The sequence below is a fragment of the Sorex fumeus genome, unplaced genomic scaffold (genome assembly GCF_029834395.1).
Source record: "Sorex fumeus unplaced genomic scaffold, SorFum_2.1 ptg000125l, whole genome shotgun sequence".
Classification (NCBI taxonomy): domain Eukaryota; kingdom Metazoa; phylum Chordata; class Mammalia; order Eulipotyphla; family Soricidae; genus Sorex; species Sorex fumeus.
Window position 1 is genome coordinate 5,750,837 of NW_026606182.1, and position 21,303 is coordinate 5,772,139.

The window sequence follows — 21,303 nt, forward strand, 5'->3', positions numbered from 1 at the left end:
CGACGTGGGTAAGAAGAAGCTGGGCCACGTCCTCCTGCAGAAACTTTATTTTATTATTTTTTTTTTTGCTTTTTGGGTCACACCCGGCGAGGCACAGGGGTCACTCCTGGCTCATGCACTCAGGAATTTCTCCTGGCGGTGCTCGGGGGACCATATAGGATGCTGGGAATCGAACCCAGGTCAGCTGCGTGAAAGGCAAACACCCTCCCCGCTGTACTATCGCTCCAGCCCCTGCAGAAACTTTTATGTCAGTGGATGTCGCGGCCCTGACAGACCTGGGGCCGAGGACTCTGTTCTGCTCACTCTTCCTGTGGATGTGGAACAGGCGTGACTGACTCCTTGAGTGAGTCACGAGTTTTGTTATCTGTGATGACTGGATTTTGCCGTGATTCCTTTAGAAGAGTCTGGAAAGGGGGGCTGGATTCTGGATGGCCCAGGAGGCCCGTGTTCACCACCTGCTTCCCAGCTGGGGTCAGAGACAGAGGATGGGAGAGGATGAGGCACAGGTCGGCTTGCCTGCTCCTGCCGGCATCAGCTGAAGCAGGAACGTGCCTTTGCCCAAAGGTTCTCGGACCTTCCTTCAACACCACCTCCCCCCAACCCCCATGGCTGAAGACTCAGCTAACGGCCAGACCACAACCGGTTATTACCTGAACAGCTTCACCCCACCCCTGCCAAGGCTCCGGCCTCGGGAGGCAGAGAGAACGCGGAAACAGGCCCTCTGCCCAAACCTGCCAGCTACCTAGCTGAGCCCATGGTCACTTGTTCCCTTTGAGGCTCACGCTGGGCAGAGCTCTAAGCCACAGAATGAGATGAGTTGCTTTCTTGGGTGGGGCGGGGCTCCCAAGCAGTGCTCAGGGGGCACTGGCAATTCAATGCCAGGACCTTGAACTGTGGTGCTGCGCTGGCCCAGCCGTGGGGAGGGCACCAGGCCACACCCAGAGCACTGGGATCGAAGTCCAGGCCTTGCACGTGTGAGATAGTGCACCTGGAGCTTTTCCAGACACAATGCCTGTGGTCATTGGTTACCAGGGGATAACAGGACACCAGGTTGCCTGTGACAAGTGTGCTTGCACAATGTATTGTATTATTCATAGAATCAATTGTATTTATTACGCTGTTCTTTTTTTGTTTTCTTTTGGCATTTTGGGTCACACCTGGAGATGCTCAGGGGTTCCTCCTGGCTCTGCACTCAGGAATCCTGGCGGTGCTCAGGGCACCATATGGGATGCCGGGGATCGAACCTAGGCTGCCCGTATTATGCTGGTCTTGTGTTTCCCCTTATACATCAGCAGGGCCTCTTAGAGATCATTCACTTGCTTCCTTCTCACGTAATGAGATTTGGAGACGACCCCTGGACTAGAGCCGTTACCGACTGGATTCCACGGGACGTCAAAAGATCGCGTGGCCGCCCACCTACCAGATGGTCAGACTTCTTCGTCAAGACCCTGAGCGATTAGTTTGAGGCTCTTCGTGTTCCTAGAACGAACAGACAGTCATTGGGCTACACTAGCACGCGACAAGGACAAATGGAGACGTTACTGGCGCCCGCTCGAGCAACTCGATGATTTAACGGGAAGTGATCAAGTGATCATTTGCTTCCAACGTCTTGACCCTTCTCCATCTGTCAGCCGGGGTCTGTGAGGGAGAAAATGAACTCTGCGCCTCGGTGGCCCTAAAAAGCGGCACTATTGTTCTGTGTTGGCCGCTGTGCCCTGACCATTGGATGCCAGCGCGGTCTAGTCAATATTTCCCTGGATAAGAATGTGGAGAGGGTGTGGGGAGGTCTGAGAGAAACCATGGGAAAAGAAGATGGTCTCCAGTCTCCAGGATTCGTAGAATTTTGTTTGGGGACCACAGCTGGTAATGCTCAGGGCTGACTCCCGGCTCTGTGCTTAGGCGACAGTCCTGACAGTGCTCGATGGACCATCTGGGGTGCCAGGGATTGAACTGGGGTCTGTCACAGGCAAGGCACGGCCTTTACGCCCTATGTCCTCGGCCTCAATACTATCATCCGACCCACATTCAGTGACAGGACAGAGCCCAGCTGTGTGAATGCTGAGCTGTCAGCGTAACGGACACGTACCCGCCACCCGCCAAGAGCCAGGGACCCTTGACTTATTCCAGGCTCTCTGGTATCCTGTGCCGACATGGGGTCCCCTTACCCCCTGAGGGCGAGGGTCCCATGATGTGTGTGTGCGGGGGCCAGTGACAACTTCTCTGCCCACTGGCGTGAGTGGGCCTTTCGAATGCTGCACTTGTCAGCGCCCTCCCTGTGTCCCCCCAGTAGGTAACAACTCATCTGCCTTCCAGAACCACAACTGGTGCCCAGCTCCCCCTGAGGCCTTGTTTTCCAGACAGGCCCCTCCCCCTTGTCTCGGCCCTCTGCCCGTGGGTCCTGATGCGTCCCCGATGTCTGCTCCCACCCCAACCTTGATTCCGTCGCCACAGTGCAAAGGTTTTTCTTCATCTGCCCCTGCCCAGTTCCCTCCTTCGCTCTTGGCGATTTTCTCCTCCCAGTGCGCCTGGAATCACGTGTTTCCCCGTGACCGTTTCCTGGATCTGTGGCTGACCCCTTGGGACTTCAGCAGCATCTTGAGCATGCCTGGGGCACCCTCGGGTTTCACTCAGTTTGCAGCATGAGCGACCCTGTCTCCAGGGCGTGTCCCAAGGTGGGACAGCCCAGCTGGGGCCCTGGCGACAGGCTCATTTTCGAAGAAGCCAAGCCCGGGGGTCCTTATTCCTGAGTGCACCCGCATCCCGCACAGCTTGTTCAGCCCCCCAATTCCCTCCCAGCGTTGGGGTTCAGGCCTACCTCGGCACCCCCAGTTTTTCACTCTGACCGTGAGCACCTCACACCTTACCCTCGCGTGCCCTTTCTCCCTGGGGAGCCACCGGCTACGCCACATGCAGGTGGCCATACAGCCAGGGTGTTTAGTCCGGCAGGTGGGGGACTGAGGGGTGGCGGAGCCCCTGTGCTGTGGATGCCCAGGATCAGGAGACCCCACCTTGGGTCAGGACGCAGCAGTGGTCCTGGGGGGATGGAACATGGCTGGCGGAAATGGGGCACAAGGCCTGAGGGTCGCACCAGGGACCACGAGGTGCTTGCTCGTGGCATTGGCCTCACCCCTTCCTCCAGCTGGATGCAGATGCCATTTTGGGAAAATTGAGGCCCAGAGGGCTGAGTTAAGATTCCCAAGTCCCGGGGGCTGGAGTGATAGCACAGCAGGGAGGGCATTTGTCTTGCATCCGGGTTCGATCCCCAGTATCCCATCGGGTCCCCTGAGCACCGCCAGGACTCATTCCTGATTGCAGAGCCAGGAGGGACCCCTGTGTGCATCACTGGGCATGAGGCAAAAAGGAAAAAAAGAGATTCCCAATTCCCTCCACACCCCCCGCAAGGACAAGACAGGGCAGGGGGTAGGGGCCGCTCCTCCCCATGACAGAAAGCAGCAGTGTGGGGTCATGCTCAGCACACGGCCGGCACACAGCCCCTGGGGTCTGTACTCTGGGGCCCGTCGTCCGGGGGTCTCCTTTGAGTCGGACCTGGAACCTCTCTGGGGAGGAGGGAAAGGCCTGAGGGGGCGGGAGGTGGCTGGTTCCTCAGGGCAGGGGACCCAGGGCCCCTCGGGTCGCTCTCAGGTGGACGGGAGGTTACACCCCGACTTTTGAGCCCTGCGGCCTCCATAAATGAGGGTTGAGCCCCAGGTGTCCTGGAACCTTGGAGTACTCAGCCCAACGTTTCTTCCGCATCTTCTGCAAAGGTGGGTGTACCCCATCTCCCCCTGCCTCCCTTGCGCTCCTTAGCACCCAGCGGGCACACAGTCTCGGGCCTCCCCGAGCCCGGCACAGGCAGGAAAAGGGTTCCGAGAGGCAGGGTGATGAGAGCCCCCAGGCCAGGTGCTGCTGTTTGGGGAGACTTGGCACCCACTAAGGGAGGCCCACAGCACACGGGCAGGCTTTGGGGAGAGGGGAGCCCTGAGGGGAGGCATCCGGGATGGTGGCCCAGGAGTCGCAGCAGATACGTCCCCAGCTGGGGCGCATGCCCGAGGCTTGCATGTGGTACAGACGCTGGCAGATTTGCAAGATCAACTGTTTATTGATTTTTTTTTTCTAAAATTCTAGCGGCTTAACGACATTCCTAAACTGAAGAGAGAATTTTGGTCATCTGTAGCAAGGGAACGCGAGTTCCTGCCGGGAAGGTACTGTGTGGTGGGAGGGACACGTGTGCCTTCCCCGCCGGGCGCCCCTGAAGGCCTGCCCGCTGCGGGGGTGCCCGAGGAGGGGGCGCTTATGGCCTCTGTGGCTGGCCGAGGACGGAGGTTTCCAGTGTTGTGCTACGGGAAGGACGCAGGCGGGGAGCCGGGGGGTCCAACCGCTCGGACTTACTCCTGTGCGGGCCCCGCGTCCAGCCCAGCAGCCAGGCCTGTGTCCCAGGCCCCAACTCAGCGAGACAGCAGACAGTGCTCCCGGCCCCCGAGAGCGCCTGGAACGCAGACAAGAAGTCTCACTCCTGGCACCGAGGGTGGCTGGGAGGAGTCAGGGTGTAGAGTGTGAAAATAGGCTTTAAATATGGCAAACCGGTGAGAGTCGCCTTGGGGAATGCACCAAGGTCCCCGAGCGTGAGGTGTGTCCTGAGAGCGAGCAAATGTGCCCCCCGTCTGCTGCTGCTACGGGGTGCAGGCTGTGGGGTGCAGGGCATTGGCCTGGCCTGGCTGCTGACAAAGACGGAGGGGACTCGAACCCGGGGGCGGGCGGAGCATCCTTCTGTGCCATAACTTAAGTACAAATGAATGGAAGAACAGGTATCTATATATATAAAAAAAAAAACAAACCCCAACTGTACAAGAGCCTTTAAATTAAAAAAAAAATCTCAAGATCTTCGCTCAGAAAATGGCATTTTTGTTCATTTCACTGGTGGGTGACGGGCCCTCACCGGAGACGGAAGCAGGGAAACGAGATTCAGGGTACCGAACCCACTACGGCCCGGGGAGGGGGCACCCAGGGTCAGGGAGCACAGACGGAGCCAGGCCGCACGCACGCACGCACGCAGCCTGGGGGGGCGGGGAGCCCCGTGGCGGCCCCGGGGAGGAGCAGCTCGTCTGTCTGCAGGAGACACCATGAAGCTGGCAGCGACGGAGCCTCCGTCTGTGGCGGGGAAGGCGCCTCTCCTGGGCCCACGGCCTCCAGCCCTCGCCAGCCCGGCCCCGCTGTCACTGGATGGCCTCCACGTAGTTGGCGGGGTACAGGCCCGTCTGCCCGTTGTCCAGGCGTCCTTTGCACCAGCCCTGCTCGTCCTCGTCCTCCACCTTGGTCAGCTCCTCCCCTGCAAGACACGAGGCGGAGGTGCCGGGGCCGCTCAGCACACGGGGGGCACCTGACCCTGGGGTCCCGTCAGTCCTGGCGCCGCGGTCTGGCGGCCTCCGAGTCGGAGCAGGCTGTACGCGGAGCGGGGCTGTGCTGAGGCGCCAGCAGGGACCCCTGAGCTCAGACCTCTGGAGGGAGCACAGGGCTGCAGCCCGGGACCCTCGTGCCGTTCTGGCCCCCAAACCAGCAGACTCGATTTTGGTCGGCAGAGAGGGTGGTGGCTTCGTCCTCCCGAGGACGCTCCCTGCCCAGTGTCTCCGTGGACCCCTGCAGCCTGACCCGGCCCCACCTCCTCCCCCCTCCCTCCTCCCACCTGCCCTGCACGGTGCTGGCAGCCCGTTCTGAGCATGCGTGGGACCGAGGACAGGGCGCTGGCCAGGAACCAGCTCTCATAGTACCGGGAAAGGGCACTGCACTGGGTGGCAGGGCAGGAGAGTTTCCGATGGAAAACGGGGCGGGGTAATGCAGAAATAAGGAACGATGGAAACAGTCCTGGGGACACACCCCAAGGGCCCCGAAACACGACGCAGCAGGGGCAGCTGCGTTTCACTGCAGCGCTATTATTCACAACAGCCCAAATCTGGAAACAACCCGAGTGCCCAGGAACAGTGAGTGGCTCAAGACGCGGGTCCGTCCACTCGGTGGAACACTACTCGGCCGTGAGGGGGCCAGGTCGGACAGCGTGCTGCCATCTGGACGGTGTCGTGCCGAGTGAGTCAGAGGGAGGGGGCCAGACACAATGCACTCACTCACAGGCAGGATACACGGAAGCAGAGCACGGGAGTAACGAACGCCCGAGGGCAGTGGAGGAGGACTGGTCCTCAGCGTGAAGCTTATCACCATTGGGGGCTGGGGGGGACAGGTCAGGGAAGGACCACAGAGACAGAGAGAGAGAAGTGGTCACTCTGGACCAGGGGTAGATGATGGAAGAAGGTAACGTGACATGCATGTTACCCGTCAGTAACAAGAAGGCAAACCACAGTAGCTAAAAGGGGGCGGGGGAAGGGAAAAGAGAAAAAATAGTGCCTGCCCCAGAGGGAGACTGGGGGGTCGGCAGGGAATCTGGGGACACTGGTGGAGGGACGGGTGTCGGGACATTACATGCCTGAAACTCGATCACAAATAACTTTGTAATTCATGAATTACATGTAAGCCATGTAATTGTGATTCAATAAAAAAGAATTTCTTTGATGGGAACGAACATTTGTTCGGATGAGTTTGTGTGTGATAATTCACTTACAGCAGAAGTCTTTGCGTCCATCATAAACGGCTGAAAGAGCCACTAGATAAGAGTGAGGACACTGGGACTCAAGCAACAAGGTGTCAGGAAAACCACCCCGAGCTGGAAAGGGGGGTCACGGCCCAGAAGAGTCGAGCAGTGGGGGACTCCAGGCTCACTCCTGGCGGTCCCTGAGGCACACCGTAAGGCATTCACCCCTTGAGAGGTGGCTGCACTTTCAGGGGCTTCCAGAAGGGGTGGGGGGGGAGGGAGGGAGGGAGGGAGGGAGGGAGGGAGGGAGGGAGAAAAGGAGGGAGGGGAGGGAGGGAGAGGGGGAGGGAGGGAAGGAGGGAAGGAAGGACGGAAGGAAGGAAGGAAGGAAGGAAGGAAGGAAGGAAGGAAGGGCTTCCTTTTGGCCCATGCTGGTGGGCTCAGGGCTACAGCTGCCCTAGGTGGGCTTCAGAATGGGCATTTTAGCCCTTTGGTGAAGTGACCCTGGAGCTACAGCGACCGGCAGAAGCAGGAGACCCTGGGCAGGCAGAGCGCACAGGAGGGGGACCCAGGCTGTCCCGGGAAACGGGGCCAGGCTGCTGGCAGCCACGGGGTGAGCGTGGTCTACAGGCGGGGGGCCCCGAGGGCTCTGGACAGACTGTCCTGGGCGCTGCGGGCCGGGCAGCACTCCCGCTCCATGCCTGTGTGTGCGGGCTCACCTGCGGGGTGGCCTCCCGGACAAAGGACGAGACACCCCTGTGCCCACCCAGCACCGCTAAGCTCTGACACTGGGGGGGTGGGGTGGGGGTGGGGGAGCCACAAAGGAGAGTGGCCCAACGGAAACGCCCCCCCCGGCACCTACCGGCCTTGAAGCTCAGCTCGTCATGCTCCTGCCCTTCGTAGTCGTACAGGGCCCGCACCCGCACTTCTGTCCCGGGGGTGTCCTCCTCGAAAGGGTTGGAGTCCCCGTTGGCTCTGGCGGATGAGAAGGGGTTGCTGGGCTCATCGTCCGACCAGTCGGCGGGGTAGCTCGGAGCCTTCTCGTTGCTGCTCGCGCTGCAAGAAAAGGGGCGAGTGGGGCCCTGAGCAGGGGAGCCGCCGGGGGCCAGGGCGGAGGACTCGCCCTCAGCCTCACGCCCCGCGTGGGCCCCCCAGCCAGCACCCGGGTTAGCGCGGGACAGAGAAAGCGGCCGTCGTGGTGCGTGGCGCCTCCCGAGTGGCCGGGCTCACGCACTGCACGGGGAGCCAAGCGGGCAAGCGGCTGCCAGAGCAAGGACAGACACAGGGCGAGTGACCGGGCCCCCGAGCATAGGGTGTTCACCAACTTTTTGGCCTTGGTGTCCTCCTTCTCACTGACGGTGCTCCCCGTATCGTCCTCGTCATCAAAAGGGTTGTAGCTGGACAGGGACAGCGCTGACCGGGCGGGGTTGTTCGGGGCACTCAGGTCACTAAGGGGGGGGGAAGAGAGAGGGAGAGAGAGAGAGAGAGAGAGAGAGAGAGATTTCAGGGGACCCTGGCGCGGCAGCCCCTGTGATCCTGGGTGCGCCCTGCTGCAGGGTCACAGGGGCACCCTGTGGCATGGGAGAAATGGGGAGCATCCAGCAGCCAGGAACGCTCTGAGCGCCGGGCAGAAAACACGGTCTGCAGGGCCGCACAGACTAGCCCTTCCAGCGGCGCCAAGGGGCCCGTGGCCCTCCTCCCGATGCTGGGAACGGGCAGGCACTTGGCGAGGAGCCTACCGGGTGCGGGAGCCCCGGCTTAGCAGCATGGAAGCCCGAAGACACCCATCCCGATCTGTCTGCACAGACAGGTCCGAGGCGCAGGGAGAAGACTCACAGGACCCAGAATAGAGACGGAGCCCGATTTGCCAGAGGCCTGCTTGCCTGCCTGCAAGGGGTCTAGCAACGGCTGGAGCAAACGAAAGGGCAGGGCGTGTGTGTGTGTGTGGGGGGGGACGGACTTGGGGGAGCTCCAGGGTGGTCAGCTGAAGCTGGGCAGGTAAGGGCGGAAGTGCTTGAACGGCACCAGAGGGACCCGCAGCAGCCAGCAATAGTCTCGCTGACCCCAACCTGCCACTGCCCACATTCCGGACACCCGTCACATCACCGGCCCCTCCCTTCCTGAGGCACCTTTCTCCAGCTGACTTTCTGGGGGTCAGGGCAGCAGCACTGGCCAGTCTAGGACCTACCCCCCTAAACTCCCTGGAGGTGATGTCACCATGTCCCACCCCCATCCAGCTGCCGGCTGGGTTCTGCAACAGGCCCGTGGTGCCAGTCACTTGACCTTGCTGGTGAGGGACAATGGATCCATCGCCCAGGAAGCCAGGGCGGCTGCCCCAGCGGGGAGACATCCCCCTGTGGGGGGCCTAGGGCACCCGTCTGCCAGAAAGCCTGAGGCCTGCTCGAAGGTCTAGCCACGCTGTCCCGGATGCTCTGGGGACTCCAGTGCCACCTCCCCCCCGACTGTGGCTCAGCCAACAGTGAAGCCAGACAAAGGGGACACGCAACAGCGCCTCCTCCTGCCCGACTCCCCAGGCTTCCGCCCGACACCGCAGGGCTATGGCGGCCCGAGCGGCCTGCGGCCAGGGCTTCCTCTGGACGTTCCCGAGGCCCCAAGGCACAGTCTGGCATCTGGCAGAGGACACCGGGGCCTGGCCCTGGCCGGGGCTGCCTGCACCCACCTGCTGGACTTGTGTGGCGCGGCCTGGTCGCCCGTTTGGCTGATGCCCGTCAGCATGACGCCGTCAGCGGCCTTCCTCTTCTCTCTCCGGCTGAGAGTCCGGTTCAAGTCTGCAGACCACTCCTGGGCAGCGCACAAGGGACAGAGATCAGGGAGCCTATGGGGGCACAGCTGGCTAACCCCACCCACCAGCCCTGGCCCCAGTTTCCGGTGCTCCCCTCACTGCCTGGCAAGCCTCAAGCTCCCGCCCCCTCTTCTGGGACTGGGGAGGAGCCCTGAGGAGCCCCCGGGAGAAGGACCCCCAGGTCCCTCAGCAGATGGCTGGAAGGAGGTAGGGGCCACTCAAGTGTCCTGGGTACCGCCCTAAGTCTCTAGTCTTTTCCCTCTCCTCCTGGGGCACTTACTCCAGCCCCCCGAGGCCAGAGGGGGGAGCCTGGGGCCTCATCAGATTCCTTGCCCCTTCCAGGCAGCCCGAGGGCGGCCCATCAGCCCCTTCCCTGCAATGCTCTGAACTGCAGGTACCGGGAGGCGTGAGGCCAGGCCCGAGAGTAGGGTGCTCTGGAGTGTGTGGAGCAGAACCGGGCAGGAGAGTGCAGAGAGCCGGGTAATGCAGTGCCAAGGGGCAGAGCCTCTTGGTTTCCCTGAACAAAAGCTCCTTTTCATTCCGAGCTGCCTGCTGGGGGCCCAAGGAGCAAAGCCGTGTCCCCCCAGGGCAGCATGCTGGGGCCGGGAGGGGCCGGGACAGAGACAGCGCGGGCAGCCCTGCTTCTCCCAGCTTGCCTCCACCTGCCAGCGACCCAGGGGACCGCTGGGCGGGGGGCGGGGGGGGGGGGGTCGCGCAAGGGGAGAGAGAGGCAGCTGGCTACAGGCAGTGTCCTGCGGTTCCTGGGATCAGGCATCTGAGAGTTCTTAAGCAGCCCTGAGGCCCCCCGCCCTCCCCCCCACGGGAGGCTGGGGGCTCACTAAGCCATGAAACTGGAGACTTACTTCATCCTGAAGCATGGAAAATAAAGACAAGGCAAGGCATTAGAGGAAAGCGGGATGGTAAGCACTGGACCCCCGCTGGCTGCCCGCGGGACCCACAGGGAAGGGGCCCCCATGGCGCCGGCCAGGTCACCCTCCCTGCTCAGCCGCCAAGGCTTCCTTTCCAGACCCCTCTGCTCACTGGGTGCCCAGAATCCTCCTGCTGGGTACCCGAGGGGAGGTGAGGCCACCCTGCTCTGGGCCCCATGCTGGGAGCAGGTGCCCTGTGCGGGGGGACACAGGATTCTCAATAGTCCCCACGTTGCACCCAGGGCCACTTCTCAAGGAGCTCCAGGAGGCAGCACCCCAGAACTGGCCGCACTGCAGGTGGACAGGGACAGGGCAAGCTGAGGGGGTGGGGGGGGGGGGCTACCAGGCAGGGACCAGGCCCCTAGTGGACAGTGCATCCACTCTCTCAGGGCCTAGGAGGGGCTGGCTGGGATGGAGCTGCCCATCCCCTGACCATGCAGAGTGGCCGCACCCTCACTGGGCGGTGCACAGCCCTCCCGGAGCTTCCGAGGGCGCGACAGTGGCCTGGCTCCAGACAGCGGTGCTGCTGCCCAACAGGAAAGGCCAGTGGTGGTGGAGGGAGAGGGACAGCGTGTACTGGCCCCGGGGCTCAGCCTCCCCGGCCAGGGGCTGGACGCAGCCTCCCTTACCTCAAACTGTGGCCAGTTCATGGACATGCCCGGGCCGTGGTTGGCCCTGAACCAGCGCAGGTCCTCCACGGCGTCCGCCACTTTGATGTTCTGCTCCAGGTCTCGGTAAATGCTTCTGTAGCTGCATGGGAGAGGGCCACGGGCCGGTCACTCGGGCCCCGTGCTCTGCAGAAATGCAAGTCCCCGCCACATCTGGCGGCCACAGCCGGACGGGGGTGACAACAACCGAGGCCGGAAAGCCGTGGCCGCATTGCCAACACATGGGCTTTAGAGCAGACCAGTGGCAGCAGCTCTGCCCGGTGACAGAGCAGGGGACACCGGATCCCGGCCGCACGGCCACCAGGGTGAGTCCATTATCGGGTCCAGAATGGAGTCAGCAGAGCTGCCCGCAGCCCTCCCCAAAGTGGGCAGATGTGCCAAGGCCGCCTGGCAACCACACTGGCTCACACCACACCCCTTCCCTCGGCAGCACCCGCTGCTGACAGCTCAGATGTCCCATGGGGGACAGTCACACGTCGGTGATTCACCTGCTCTGGGCCTCAGAACCTTACTCTGCTGGGGCAGTGGCCTCGGTTAAGGGGGAAATGCGAGGCCCCTCGTGCTTCCGAGCGGGACCTTCACGGAGGCGACTGAATTAAAACCTGCCAACAGGGCGGCCCGAATCCATGGCCACCATTTAAGGGGGGCACCTGGATGCAGGACAGAATCAGGCAAAGAGTCTCAAGTATTTTCACTGTTCTGCTGGCTGGGCTGTTCGTGCTCGACAGTGAAGTCACCTAGTTTGGGTCACTCTGGTGTTGCCTTCAGTCCGTCTGTACCAAGGACCCGATTAGGCGACACCTGCCCACGGGGGACGGGCACCATATCCTCTGCTGCTTGGACCAGAAGGTCTGGTGAGCTTGGACCAGAAGGTCTGCTGGCTGTGTTGTCCCTGCCAATCATTCCACTGTGCTCAGCCTCAGTTTCCCCACCAATAAGCTGGAAATCAGGAGCACCTATTGTCTGAGACTATCATAAAGATGAACGGACGGAGGCAGGGAGCTGCCAGTAACAGCTGCCTTGGAGTTTAGGCAGAAGGCCATCATGGAAATGAATGTTCCACTGACAGCAGGCCCTGACCTTGGACCCTGGTGGCTTCACTACATGGACAACAATGCGTCAGCCCAGATGCCTACTGGGACAGGCAGGGGACAGAGGAGCGCTCACGCTCCTGGCCGTGATCCGGATACCACAAATTCACACGGGCCACTGAAGTCGGGGCTGAGCCAGAGGTCAGCTGCGGGCCGGGGTGTGCCACCGAAAGGTGTGGGACTTGCTCCTGGTCCGGTGTGGCCAGAACAGGTTCCCTCCCCCGCATCCTAGAGCACGGAGCAGGGCCTCCTCAGGCCCAAGAGCAGTGGTGCGGGTGGGCGGGTTCGGCAGAGGGGTCCCGGGTGACATTTCCCAGAGCGGTGGCTTCCCCAGCTTCACTGTGACGTGTGTGGTGGCGGGAAGGACACTTACTTGGACACGTTGGACAGGTCGAGGTGCTTCTGCACCTCCAGCAGAACTTCCCGGAAGAAGCGCAGCCGCTTCTCCTCGAACTGCTGGCACTGCTCGAACACCTGCTCCATGTTCTCCATGTACTGGGGGGTCACCTGGTCCAGCTCCTTGAGGGACTTCTCGTATCTGTCCTTGGTCTGCGGGAAACCCAGCCCCGGCTCAGCGCCACTGGCCCCATCCCGCGGCCCTGCTCTGACCCTAGTCACACCTCCACCCACCCGCACGGGGGCTGGGGGAGCAGGTGACAAGGGGAAGCCAGCCTCACGGGTGACCGGAGGGGAATGAGCGCCCCGCGGACAGTGACCCGGCCCGCCCCCCGGTCCCCCTCCAGTTCTAGCTCCAAGGCCCCCAGCCCTTTGAGTGCCTGGAATCCAGGTGGGTGCCTGGAATCCAGGTCTGGGCCAGGCGGGGGCACGAAGACAAAGCCCTCTACACCCACAAGCCCCTCTCAGGCCACTGTCTCTGACATCAACCAGCTTCTCAGGTCCCCCAGGCCGGAGCTCTGGGGCCTCCCACTGCCACTGGGCACCGCGAGGGCTCCCGGGAGGCCCTGCAGAGCTAGCGGAGGGCGGCTCTGTCACCGATGCCCACAGCTGCGTGTCTGGGTTCTGAGGGCGAGTGCTCTGAGGGACCGGGCAGGTGTGGCGCTGTTCTTGCTGGGTACACATTCCTGGGGACGCTCTCCAGCCTGACCCTCTACGGGGACTCCTGTCACTGCCTTCCAGAGCAATTAGAAAGTATCAGGGCCTCCACCCCGCTGCCCTCCCCTCCCCAGGCTCCAGAACCTTCTTTTAGTGGCTCCCTGTCAGCAGCATGTCTTTCCAGCACTGGGAATCTGGCTCTCCCACCCTCTGGTCACGCCGCGCTGCCGCCCTGCCCCCCCCCACTCCTGCACAGCATCGGGCTGGGAAATGCCCGGGGTCTGGTGCCCCCAGGAACGGGCTTGACGGTTACGTGTCTGCCAGGCACCAGCCTATGTGCCGCCCGTGATGGCAGTCGTGTGCGTCCGACATGCCAGAGGTGCGCAGCCCACCTTGAGTACATCTTGCTTGCACTTCTCGACTTTGTCTTGTAATTTCTTAAGCTGCTCGGGGTTGAGGGACGGGTCTGCTTTGCTGTTGTTTTCTCGCGAGATGGCCAGCTTCTCCTCCTTGCAGGCTGCGTGGTAGGCCTTCTTTGCTGCTTCTACCTGCAGGAGGAGCGAGCTCCTGAGTGGCTCATTAGGAAAACCCCAAATCCTCACCAGAGGATCCGCAGAGCTGGGGGCCCTCCCGCGCTGCCCAGAGGGGCACAGCAGGAACATCCTCATGCCAGCCTGCACGGTCTGGCCGGGGAGCGGGGAGGGGAGGCAAGCACAGGATCAAGTCACCGAGTAAGACGTGGAAAAGCACCGAAGAGGGAGCTCCCGGGCCCGTCGGGGCTGAGCAAGCACCCAGACGAGGGCTGGAGAGAGCCCTCCAGGAAGCATGGAGCCACAGGGGCAGGAAGGCTCCGGGCTTTCTGGCCCCACGTGCTCCTGGAGAGACCTCAGGGGCTAAACATCCTGCCACGCAACATAAAATAACATAATAGAGACAGACACCCAGGGACAGTAGACACAAGGGTCAGGAACACGGCTCCATAGTTGGAAGCTGGCCTCATGAGCTGGGGGGGAAGGCGGCTGGGATGGAGAAGGGACCACCAAGTCAATGATAGTTGGAGGGAGCGCTCGGGATGGGAGATGTGTGCTGAAAGCAGATAAAGGACCAAACGTGATGGCCTCTCAGTATCTATACTGCAAACCATAATGCCCAAAAGGAGAGAGAGAAAGGGAGAAGCTGTCTGCCCTGGAGACAGGGGGAGGGTTGGGAGGGTTGGGATACTGGGGACATTGGTGGTGGAGAATGTGCACTGGTGGAGAGATGGAACTCGAACATGAAAGCTTTGTAACTATTTCACGGTGATTCAATAAAAAAAAAAGTCCTGCTGTGCAAGCGAGGCCCCAAGTCCCAGGCCCAGGCCGACTGTGCACGCTGGGAGCGGTCCTGGCAGCTCTGCTTCTGGGCCCCAGCGCTGCCTGTGCCGGCTCTTCAGAGCACCACACCGGGAGTGCGCTGTTTCTGAGACTCATGTTAGCCCCGTGGCCAGCAGGCCCCACCCCTCAGGAAGCAGATGTGCGACTCCAAGTGACCCCCCGGCGAACAGCATGTGCCAGCGCCCATCGGCACCCATCACTGCAGCCCCAACAACAGAGGGAAGGACGGTGGGTGCAAAAAACGAAAAAGGAAAACAAAACCAGAGGAAACAAAACTGATGAGAATGAAAATCGGGCAGGTGCAGCTGCGAGGGGCAAGAGCAGGCCAGGCCGCCGAGTGGTGGACACAGGTGGCTCCAAGAGGGGCCGTGCTCGGAAGCGGCCTCGGGATGCAATTTCTGCCCAGGCAGCGGCTGCTCCACACAGAGATGAAGAACGTGCACACCACCAGGCCGACGTGGCCTCTGGTCAGAAGTCAGAAATTGTTCTCGAGAGGCAAGACGAGGTTGCAACTGGTTTCTCATCAACAGGGTCAGGGACAGAGGAAGAGAAAGGCGATGTGGCCAAGACACCAAGGACAGAAAGCAAGCCTGTCGGAGAGGCCCTGAGAAGGGTGGGGGCACGGGCAGGGTCAGGGAAAGGCAACGGCCAGTTGGCTGCAGGGGCCATGCTGAGGGCCAGGGAGGCAGGTCACCCTGCAGACAAGACCCCAGGGCTTCCATAGCCACGCTGAGAAAACAGACTGGAGGTAAAAAATATATCCAGGGGCTGGAGATAAAATAAATAAATAAATAAAAAATAATTGAAGACTACTGTAAAAAAATGCTGGCTATTCCCTAAGGTAAAACTTAAAAAAAAAATTTGAGAACAAAAAATCCCGAAGAATAGAATTTTGATTAATCCTTTCTACTAGGCCAGAGGGTCTCTGTGGGGGGCGGGGGAAGGTAGGGCACACCCTTGTATTCAGGGCTTACTCCTGGACTCTGCACTCAGGACTCAGATATCACTTCAGCAGTGCTCTGGGATTCGGGAAATGGAACCTGGGTGGACCACACACAAGAATGCCCCACCCAGGGCACCAAGGCTCCAGCCCCCAAAGGGCCTTTTTCCATCAGTGACCAGGGCGGGGAGGCACTGCAGGTGTCTGAGAGGCTGGGTGTGTGCTGCCCCAGGGCATGGTTCCATCAGTGTCCGGGGCTGTAAGATGGACTGGGGACGTCCCAGGGAGGGGAGCACCCTGGGGAGCACAGCACGAAGCATCTTGGGCCCCAGGAAGCGCTGGCCCGGGACGGACGGGCAGAGCAGCCTCAGCCAGCAGGGGGCGCACCTCCTTCAGCTTCTTGGCCCAGGGCTTCTGCGCCTTCCGGAAGCCGTCCTCGGCCTCTTTGGTCTCCTTGAAGCCTCCCATCATCTGCTTGTGGAAAGCCTCCTTCTGCCAATTCTTGATCTTCTCGAAGTCCTCGTTCATCAGCGAGGTCTTCACGTCCAGGTGCAGGTCGCTGACGCGCTCTGCCTCCACCATGAAGGCCGTCCAGGCCTTCTCCAGCGTTCCATACTGCGGCCCTGGCCGGAGGGAGAGAGGCCGGTGGGTTACTGGGCACCGCCACTCGGCCCGGGGGACCCTCCCCACCCCCACAGCCCAGCCCAAGAGCATCCGTGTGGCTGTGTAAATGTCTCTCTCAGTGGCTGCTCCTGGGATGAAGAAAAGAATTAAGGAACCGAAGCTGGACTTGTTGGCATTCTTTTGTCAAGGGAAATTGGTGGATTACACCCATTTCCTTCGTCTGAAGTTGCCCACCTATTTTTAAAAAAAAAAAAAAAAGACCCGCAAGCCTGAATCTTGGCATTTTCACTGGCTTCTGCCTCTGTGCAACAGGTCCACCCACCTCTGTCCCTCTGCTGGCCCTGTGGCCCCCGACCCCAGGGAGGGCGGCAGGGAGAGACCCCCCCCACAATGCTGGCTCCCAGTGGGATGAAGCCGTATCCGGGGGGCAAGAGGCCTTGGTGGCAGACACCTGCTTTGGCCCAGATGGAAATACCCAAAGAGGGGGATGGGGTGCCTGAGTCCCTCCCCCGTCCTCAGGAAGGAAACAACCCAGCCCGTCATTTTCTTGATGGGTGCTCAGGAGGCAGGGGCCTAGAGGGGCCCTGTGGGTGCGGGAGAGACAGCGAGGCGGGGAGAGGCAAGTGCTCTGCGAACCTCAAGCCCCGAGCCCGAGAGGGGACGGCTCTGCTCCTGAGTGCCGTCATCACCCCGCTCACTTGCTCGGCCACCCAGGCTGGCAGAGTCTGTGCAAAGGGCCGCAGGTGCAGGTCGACATCGGCTGAGGCGACTGAGGGCCCCCGTCCCCAGGCCTCTGACCCCCCTGGCCAGCATCGAAGGGCCCCACCCCCGAGAGATTCCCCTCACTGGCTTAGGTCCCAGGAATGCCTCCTCAGACGCCCTGGGGTCCGCAGCCACAGCAGCATCAGGCCACAGGCCCTGCACCACCCCACCCCACAGTGCCTCCTGCTGAGACGCAACAGTGGGGCCGCCACGGTCACCATCGCTTTTCCTGGCAAGGCCCAGCGACACTGGGACCCCCGGGAAAGGCGTGAACGGAACCACGTTGGGAGAAACAGGTCAGTGGAGCGTCCCAGAGGCTCTGCCCCGGGTCCCCAAGGAGAGAGGGAGCGCTGGCCGGCCCAGGCGGCAGGACGGCAGCAGCCCTGCCCACGCCCCCTCCCCAACCAGCCACGGAGAGGTGAGAGAGGGCGCAGGGCGGGTGCTGCCTACCCTTCTCCACCAGCTGCCTCCAGCGCCGCGCCCACTCGGTCAGCTGCTGGGCGTAGGCCTTCTCGATGCGCGCCCGCTCATGCAGGCAGTTCATGAGGTCACTGCACAGACGGTGGCCGTCATCGATGCGCTTCACCGTCCGCTTGTAGTTCCCCACCTGCGGGGAGAGGAGCGCTGGGAGGGGGCCCGGCCGCATGCCCCCTCTCCCGGGTGAGCCGCGGGAACAGACGAGAGTGACTCCGTGTCACCTGACGGGACCGGAGGGGCTTCCTCAGACCCAGGCCCACGACCTGAGCTCAGAAAGGCTCCTGGGCTCGGGGCCTTCGCAGGGAGTCCTCTTTGCTGCCATCCCAGGCCAAGTGTGGACCGTCTCCCCGTCACACCCCGCCCAATACTGCCACGGAGCCGGGGGAGCCAACTCTAAGATCTGGCTGCAACCTGAAGGTGCCCTGCTGGGAGCCAGAGGGTCAGCGGGTGGATCTCCAGGGACAGAGGGTTAGTGGGAGCTGGGGAAGAGCCCCCCTTGAGGGATCCTCCACAGCCCACTCTCCCCACGGCCCTCTGAACCCCCCACTCCCACTCTCCCGCCTGAATCTCGTGCTAACCACAGCACAGGCCTGTGAAGCCACCAGCGGACAAGCTTGGGGGTCACAGTCAGCCGAGCCCGTTAAGCAGCACCCGGGTAACTGGAATCAGAGCTGAGCCGGGGTTTATGATTACAGGTGCCGGGAGAGACTGTGCCAACAGGTCACACCGGTTCCATGTGGCACAGGGTAAACAGGGCGGAGGCCGAGGATGGAGCAGCGGCTGTGACCATGCCAGGCAGCGGCCTGGGAGGTCCCCGGGACTTGGCGTAGTGTTGGGGGCAGAGACTAACTGCGTGTAGTCCCAGCATCTTGAACGTGGACAGCCAGGGTCAAGGCTGGGCCAGCGGTGACCATACCGGAGCACTCTCCTCCCAGTGATCACCATCTTCCCAACACGGACCAGCTCCCCATGAGAACCAAAGCGCCAGGGTGAAACCAGGCCCGAGACAGGGGGACCACTTGAGGGCACCTCCAGCCCAACCGGAGCTCAAGCAGTCGGACCCCCACCAACCCCAGCACCCCGACTCTGCACCCTAAGAGGGGGCGGGCCTGTCTTTTTCCCTCCACTCTCTCCCCACTGCCTTCCCGGAGCCTGCCACAGGCCAGGACCTCAACGCAAACAAGAAAGCTAAAAAGGTGCCAGGGAAAACGGAGGCGCTGCTGGGAAAGACGGGACTTCTTACACGGAATTTCAAAATATAGAGCTGTGAGGGTTCACAGACACAGGTAAGCTTGTGTCTCACACACACGGGTACATATGCACGTAACGCGGAGATCAATCCTACCAAAATCTAAGACTGCGTGCGTGGAAAAACACCGTGGACATAGTACACAGGCTCTTCCTCAGCCTTCGAGGAGTGAAACTGGGGACAAACCTGGATGCCGGAGTCCCGCACGGGGCAAGCACCCTCAGAGTGGAAGCTGGAGGATGCAGAGACGCAGGAGACGCTCCCAAGGCCAGCAACGGAGGAGGAAGGGGCAGGTCACCAAGACCTCCGTCCGGTCTCACAAACGTGATCTGAGGGGTCGCGTCTTACTCTCACGGGGGTACACGCATTCCCCCGCTGGTCTTCCTACAGACCCTCATTTAGCCTCAGGTCATAAGACCCTCTTTCAAACCCTCCAAGGTTATAGACACTTGGACTGGCCTTTCCGGTCGGACAGCGTGGAACCAATCTTCAGGACCACTAAGGGGCAGGGATACAGAATACCTATAAGCACAGGTACTTGCAGAGGGAAGGAAGAGAGAGAAGGGGTAAGAAAGGAGGAGGGAGAGGGGAAGGTGTGGAGGAGGGGAGAGGAAAAGGAGGCGGCAAAGAGAAGGCCAACAGCTGGGTTTTCAGACGAGGAGGCCAGCAGAATCAGCAGAGAAGGACCTACAGGAGCAGTGAAATAACGAGCTGGAACAAAGACATCTGCGGGGTTGCTGTGCTCAACTTCCTCACCCACCGGAAGCCTAAAGTTAGTCAGATCCCCGTCCGCAGTATCAGGTGGGAGAGCTGGGGACCCTGAGGACAGCAAGGGGAGCCCGTCACCCCTGGGACTGGATGCGCGAGGGCGGAGCAGAGGGCACACCCGGGACAGTGATCGGGTCAGAACGTGCACACCCCGGCAACCCTCAACCTCACCGCCACGGCACCCCACGGAAACCTTCACCCCGGCCGGGGACCTGGCTGTGCATGGGTGAAAGCAGGGTGTCCTGGGGGCGCAGCAGTGCAGGGTGAAGGGGAGAAGCCGGCTGAGGAGAGCGGGGAGCAGGCGCAGGACTGAGAAGTGCACTCATCAGACAGGGGCCGAGACCCGGGGCTTGATCAAAGACAGCGAGAGTCGGCGCAGACCGCGGGCGCCGAGCGGTGCTGCGGGCCGGCAGCGTCCTACCTTCAGCTTCCCAGGGACCCTGAGCCAGTCTTCCTCCAGGCCACTCCCCCGAAGCCTGCAGAGGCTGCAGGGCCAAGAGCAGGTTCTGGCATCGCTGGCCTTGGTGTCACCTGCCCTGGCATCACCTGCACTGGCGTCGCTGGCCCTGGCACCGCTGGCCCTGGCGCCACCTGCATTAGCACTGCCTGCCCTGGCATCACCTGCACTGGCATCGCCTGCCCTGGCGTCACCCGCCCTGGCACCGCCTGTTCGGCCATCGCTTGCCCTGTTGGAGAGCTGGCGCGGACGCATCACAATAGGTCCAGGCTGGCTGACCCACATGGGGACCACGATGGTCCTTCCACACACAGCCCCCATGCCCGGCTGTGACGGCCTGTCCTGCTGGGCTCCCGCTGGGCCCCGGCATGGTATCTCCCTCCCCCGGGGCAAAGGCGTGGCTCTGAGGGTCCCCCACAGCAACCGCAGCATCATAATGGGCCATGTCCCTGCTGCCAGGCAGGGCGCTGACACCTCCCATCGCACTCAAGATGGGGACAATCCAGGGCCGGAGGGCAATCTGTGCTCCTAAAGCAATCGAGGCTCCGAGAGGCCTCGTGGCCAGAGGCGGTGGTGCCCACCCTCCAGGGAAGCGAGGACGGTGTAGCCCCTGATCAGACCTGCAAAGTCATGGGCAGACCCTGGCCCAGCGCCGCGAGGCAACTTGGCAGAAGCCCCAACCTGCAAACTACTGTGACTGCTGCCCAAACAACCTGCCGCCTCTGCCCTTTAACCTTTAACCTGCGGCCCAAAGGCCCTGGGTCCACACCTACTTCCTCTCTGTGCCCACAGAAATGGCTCAGAGGAGCCGGGGCGCCCCGCTGAGCAGAGAGAAGGAAAATGTGCCCCCTGCCCCCTGCAGCTGAAGGGGTCGGCCCAGGGTCTCACCGCTGCTGCTGACCACACAGTGACTATACGGGGAGAGCTCGAGGCTCTGAAAGACGAGGCCGCGAACAAGCCCTGCAGGGCACAGGCACGGAGCCGCCAGCTGAGCTGTGGCCATCTGGCCTCCTCCCAGCCCCCTCCGAGGAGCCTCTTCTCACTGCCCTTGCCCAGGCCCCCCTCCTTCAGCTGGAGGACAGCCCAGAGCCTCGCGAGGGCCCCGTCAGGCGCATGCGCCGCACCACCCGGCAGACACGGGGCAAGACCAGCCGCCCTGCTCCGGGGTCTGACGCCCACCAAGCAGGAGGGGGGGGAGCGGCTGCCGAGGCCCCCGGCAGTCTGCAGGTCATAAAAACTGGATCCCCAATTCCAACAACTTTACAGGTCACTCTTCAGAGCACGATGTTCAATTATTCAAAACGACAAACACACGGGAACCCACTAGGCCCCGTTCTCAGATGGACTGCCGAGGCAAAACAGATCCAATAAATAAACTGGAGAGGAAGGATGTGTTTAGACAAAGTTATTTTCAAGCTCAGCCCCGCCCTGGGCCAGCAGCCAGGCTGCCCTGCGGGCATGCTGTGTGCCGAGGCCCCAGGACGACCCGGCGGCCCCCACTGCAGGCTCGGTCCTCCCAAGTCTCATTCAGT

The 21,303-nt window shown here is 61.8% G+C and overlaps 2 protein-coding genes across 2 annotated transcripts in view; one reads left to right on the forward strand and one right to left on the reverse strand.

Moving 5' to 3' along the window:
* Positions 1 to 21,303, forward strand: part of SERHL2 (serine hydrolase like 2) — a 248,975-nt gene that overhangs the window by 158,680 nt on the left and 68,992 nt on the right. The window lies entirely within an intron of this gene.
* Positions 4,080 to 21,303, reverse strand: part of PACSIN2 (protein kinase C and casein kinase substrate in neurons 2) — a 102,605-nt gene continuing 85,381 nt past the window's right edge. Inside the window, exons 3-11 of the mRNA XM_056137488.1 lie at positions 17,271 to 17,427; positions 15,822 to 16,057; positions 13,514 to 13,669; positions 12,442 to 12,617; positions 10,939 to 11,059; positions 9,258 to 9,379; positions 7,903 to 8,025; positions 7,440 to 7,633; positions 4,080 to 5,326 (exon numbers count right to left, since the gene is read on the reverse strand). Of these exons, the coding sequence (XP_055993463.1) occupies positions 5,214 to 5,326; positions 7,440 to 7,633; positions 7,903 to 8,025; positions 9,258 to 9,379; positions 10,939 to 11,059; positions 12,442 to 12,617; positions 13,514 to 13,669; positions 15,822 to 16,057; positions 17,271 to 17,427 (1,398 nt within the window). The 3' untranslated portion in view covers positions 4,080 to 5,213. The remainder of the gene's footprint in view (positions 5,327 to 7,439; positions 7,634 to 7,902; positions 8,026 to 9,257; positions 9,380 to 10,938; positions 11,060 to 12,441; positions 12,618 to 13,513; positions 13,670 to 15,821; positions 16,058 to 17,270; positions 17,428 to 21,303) is intronic.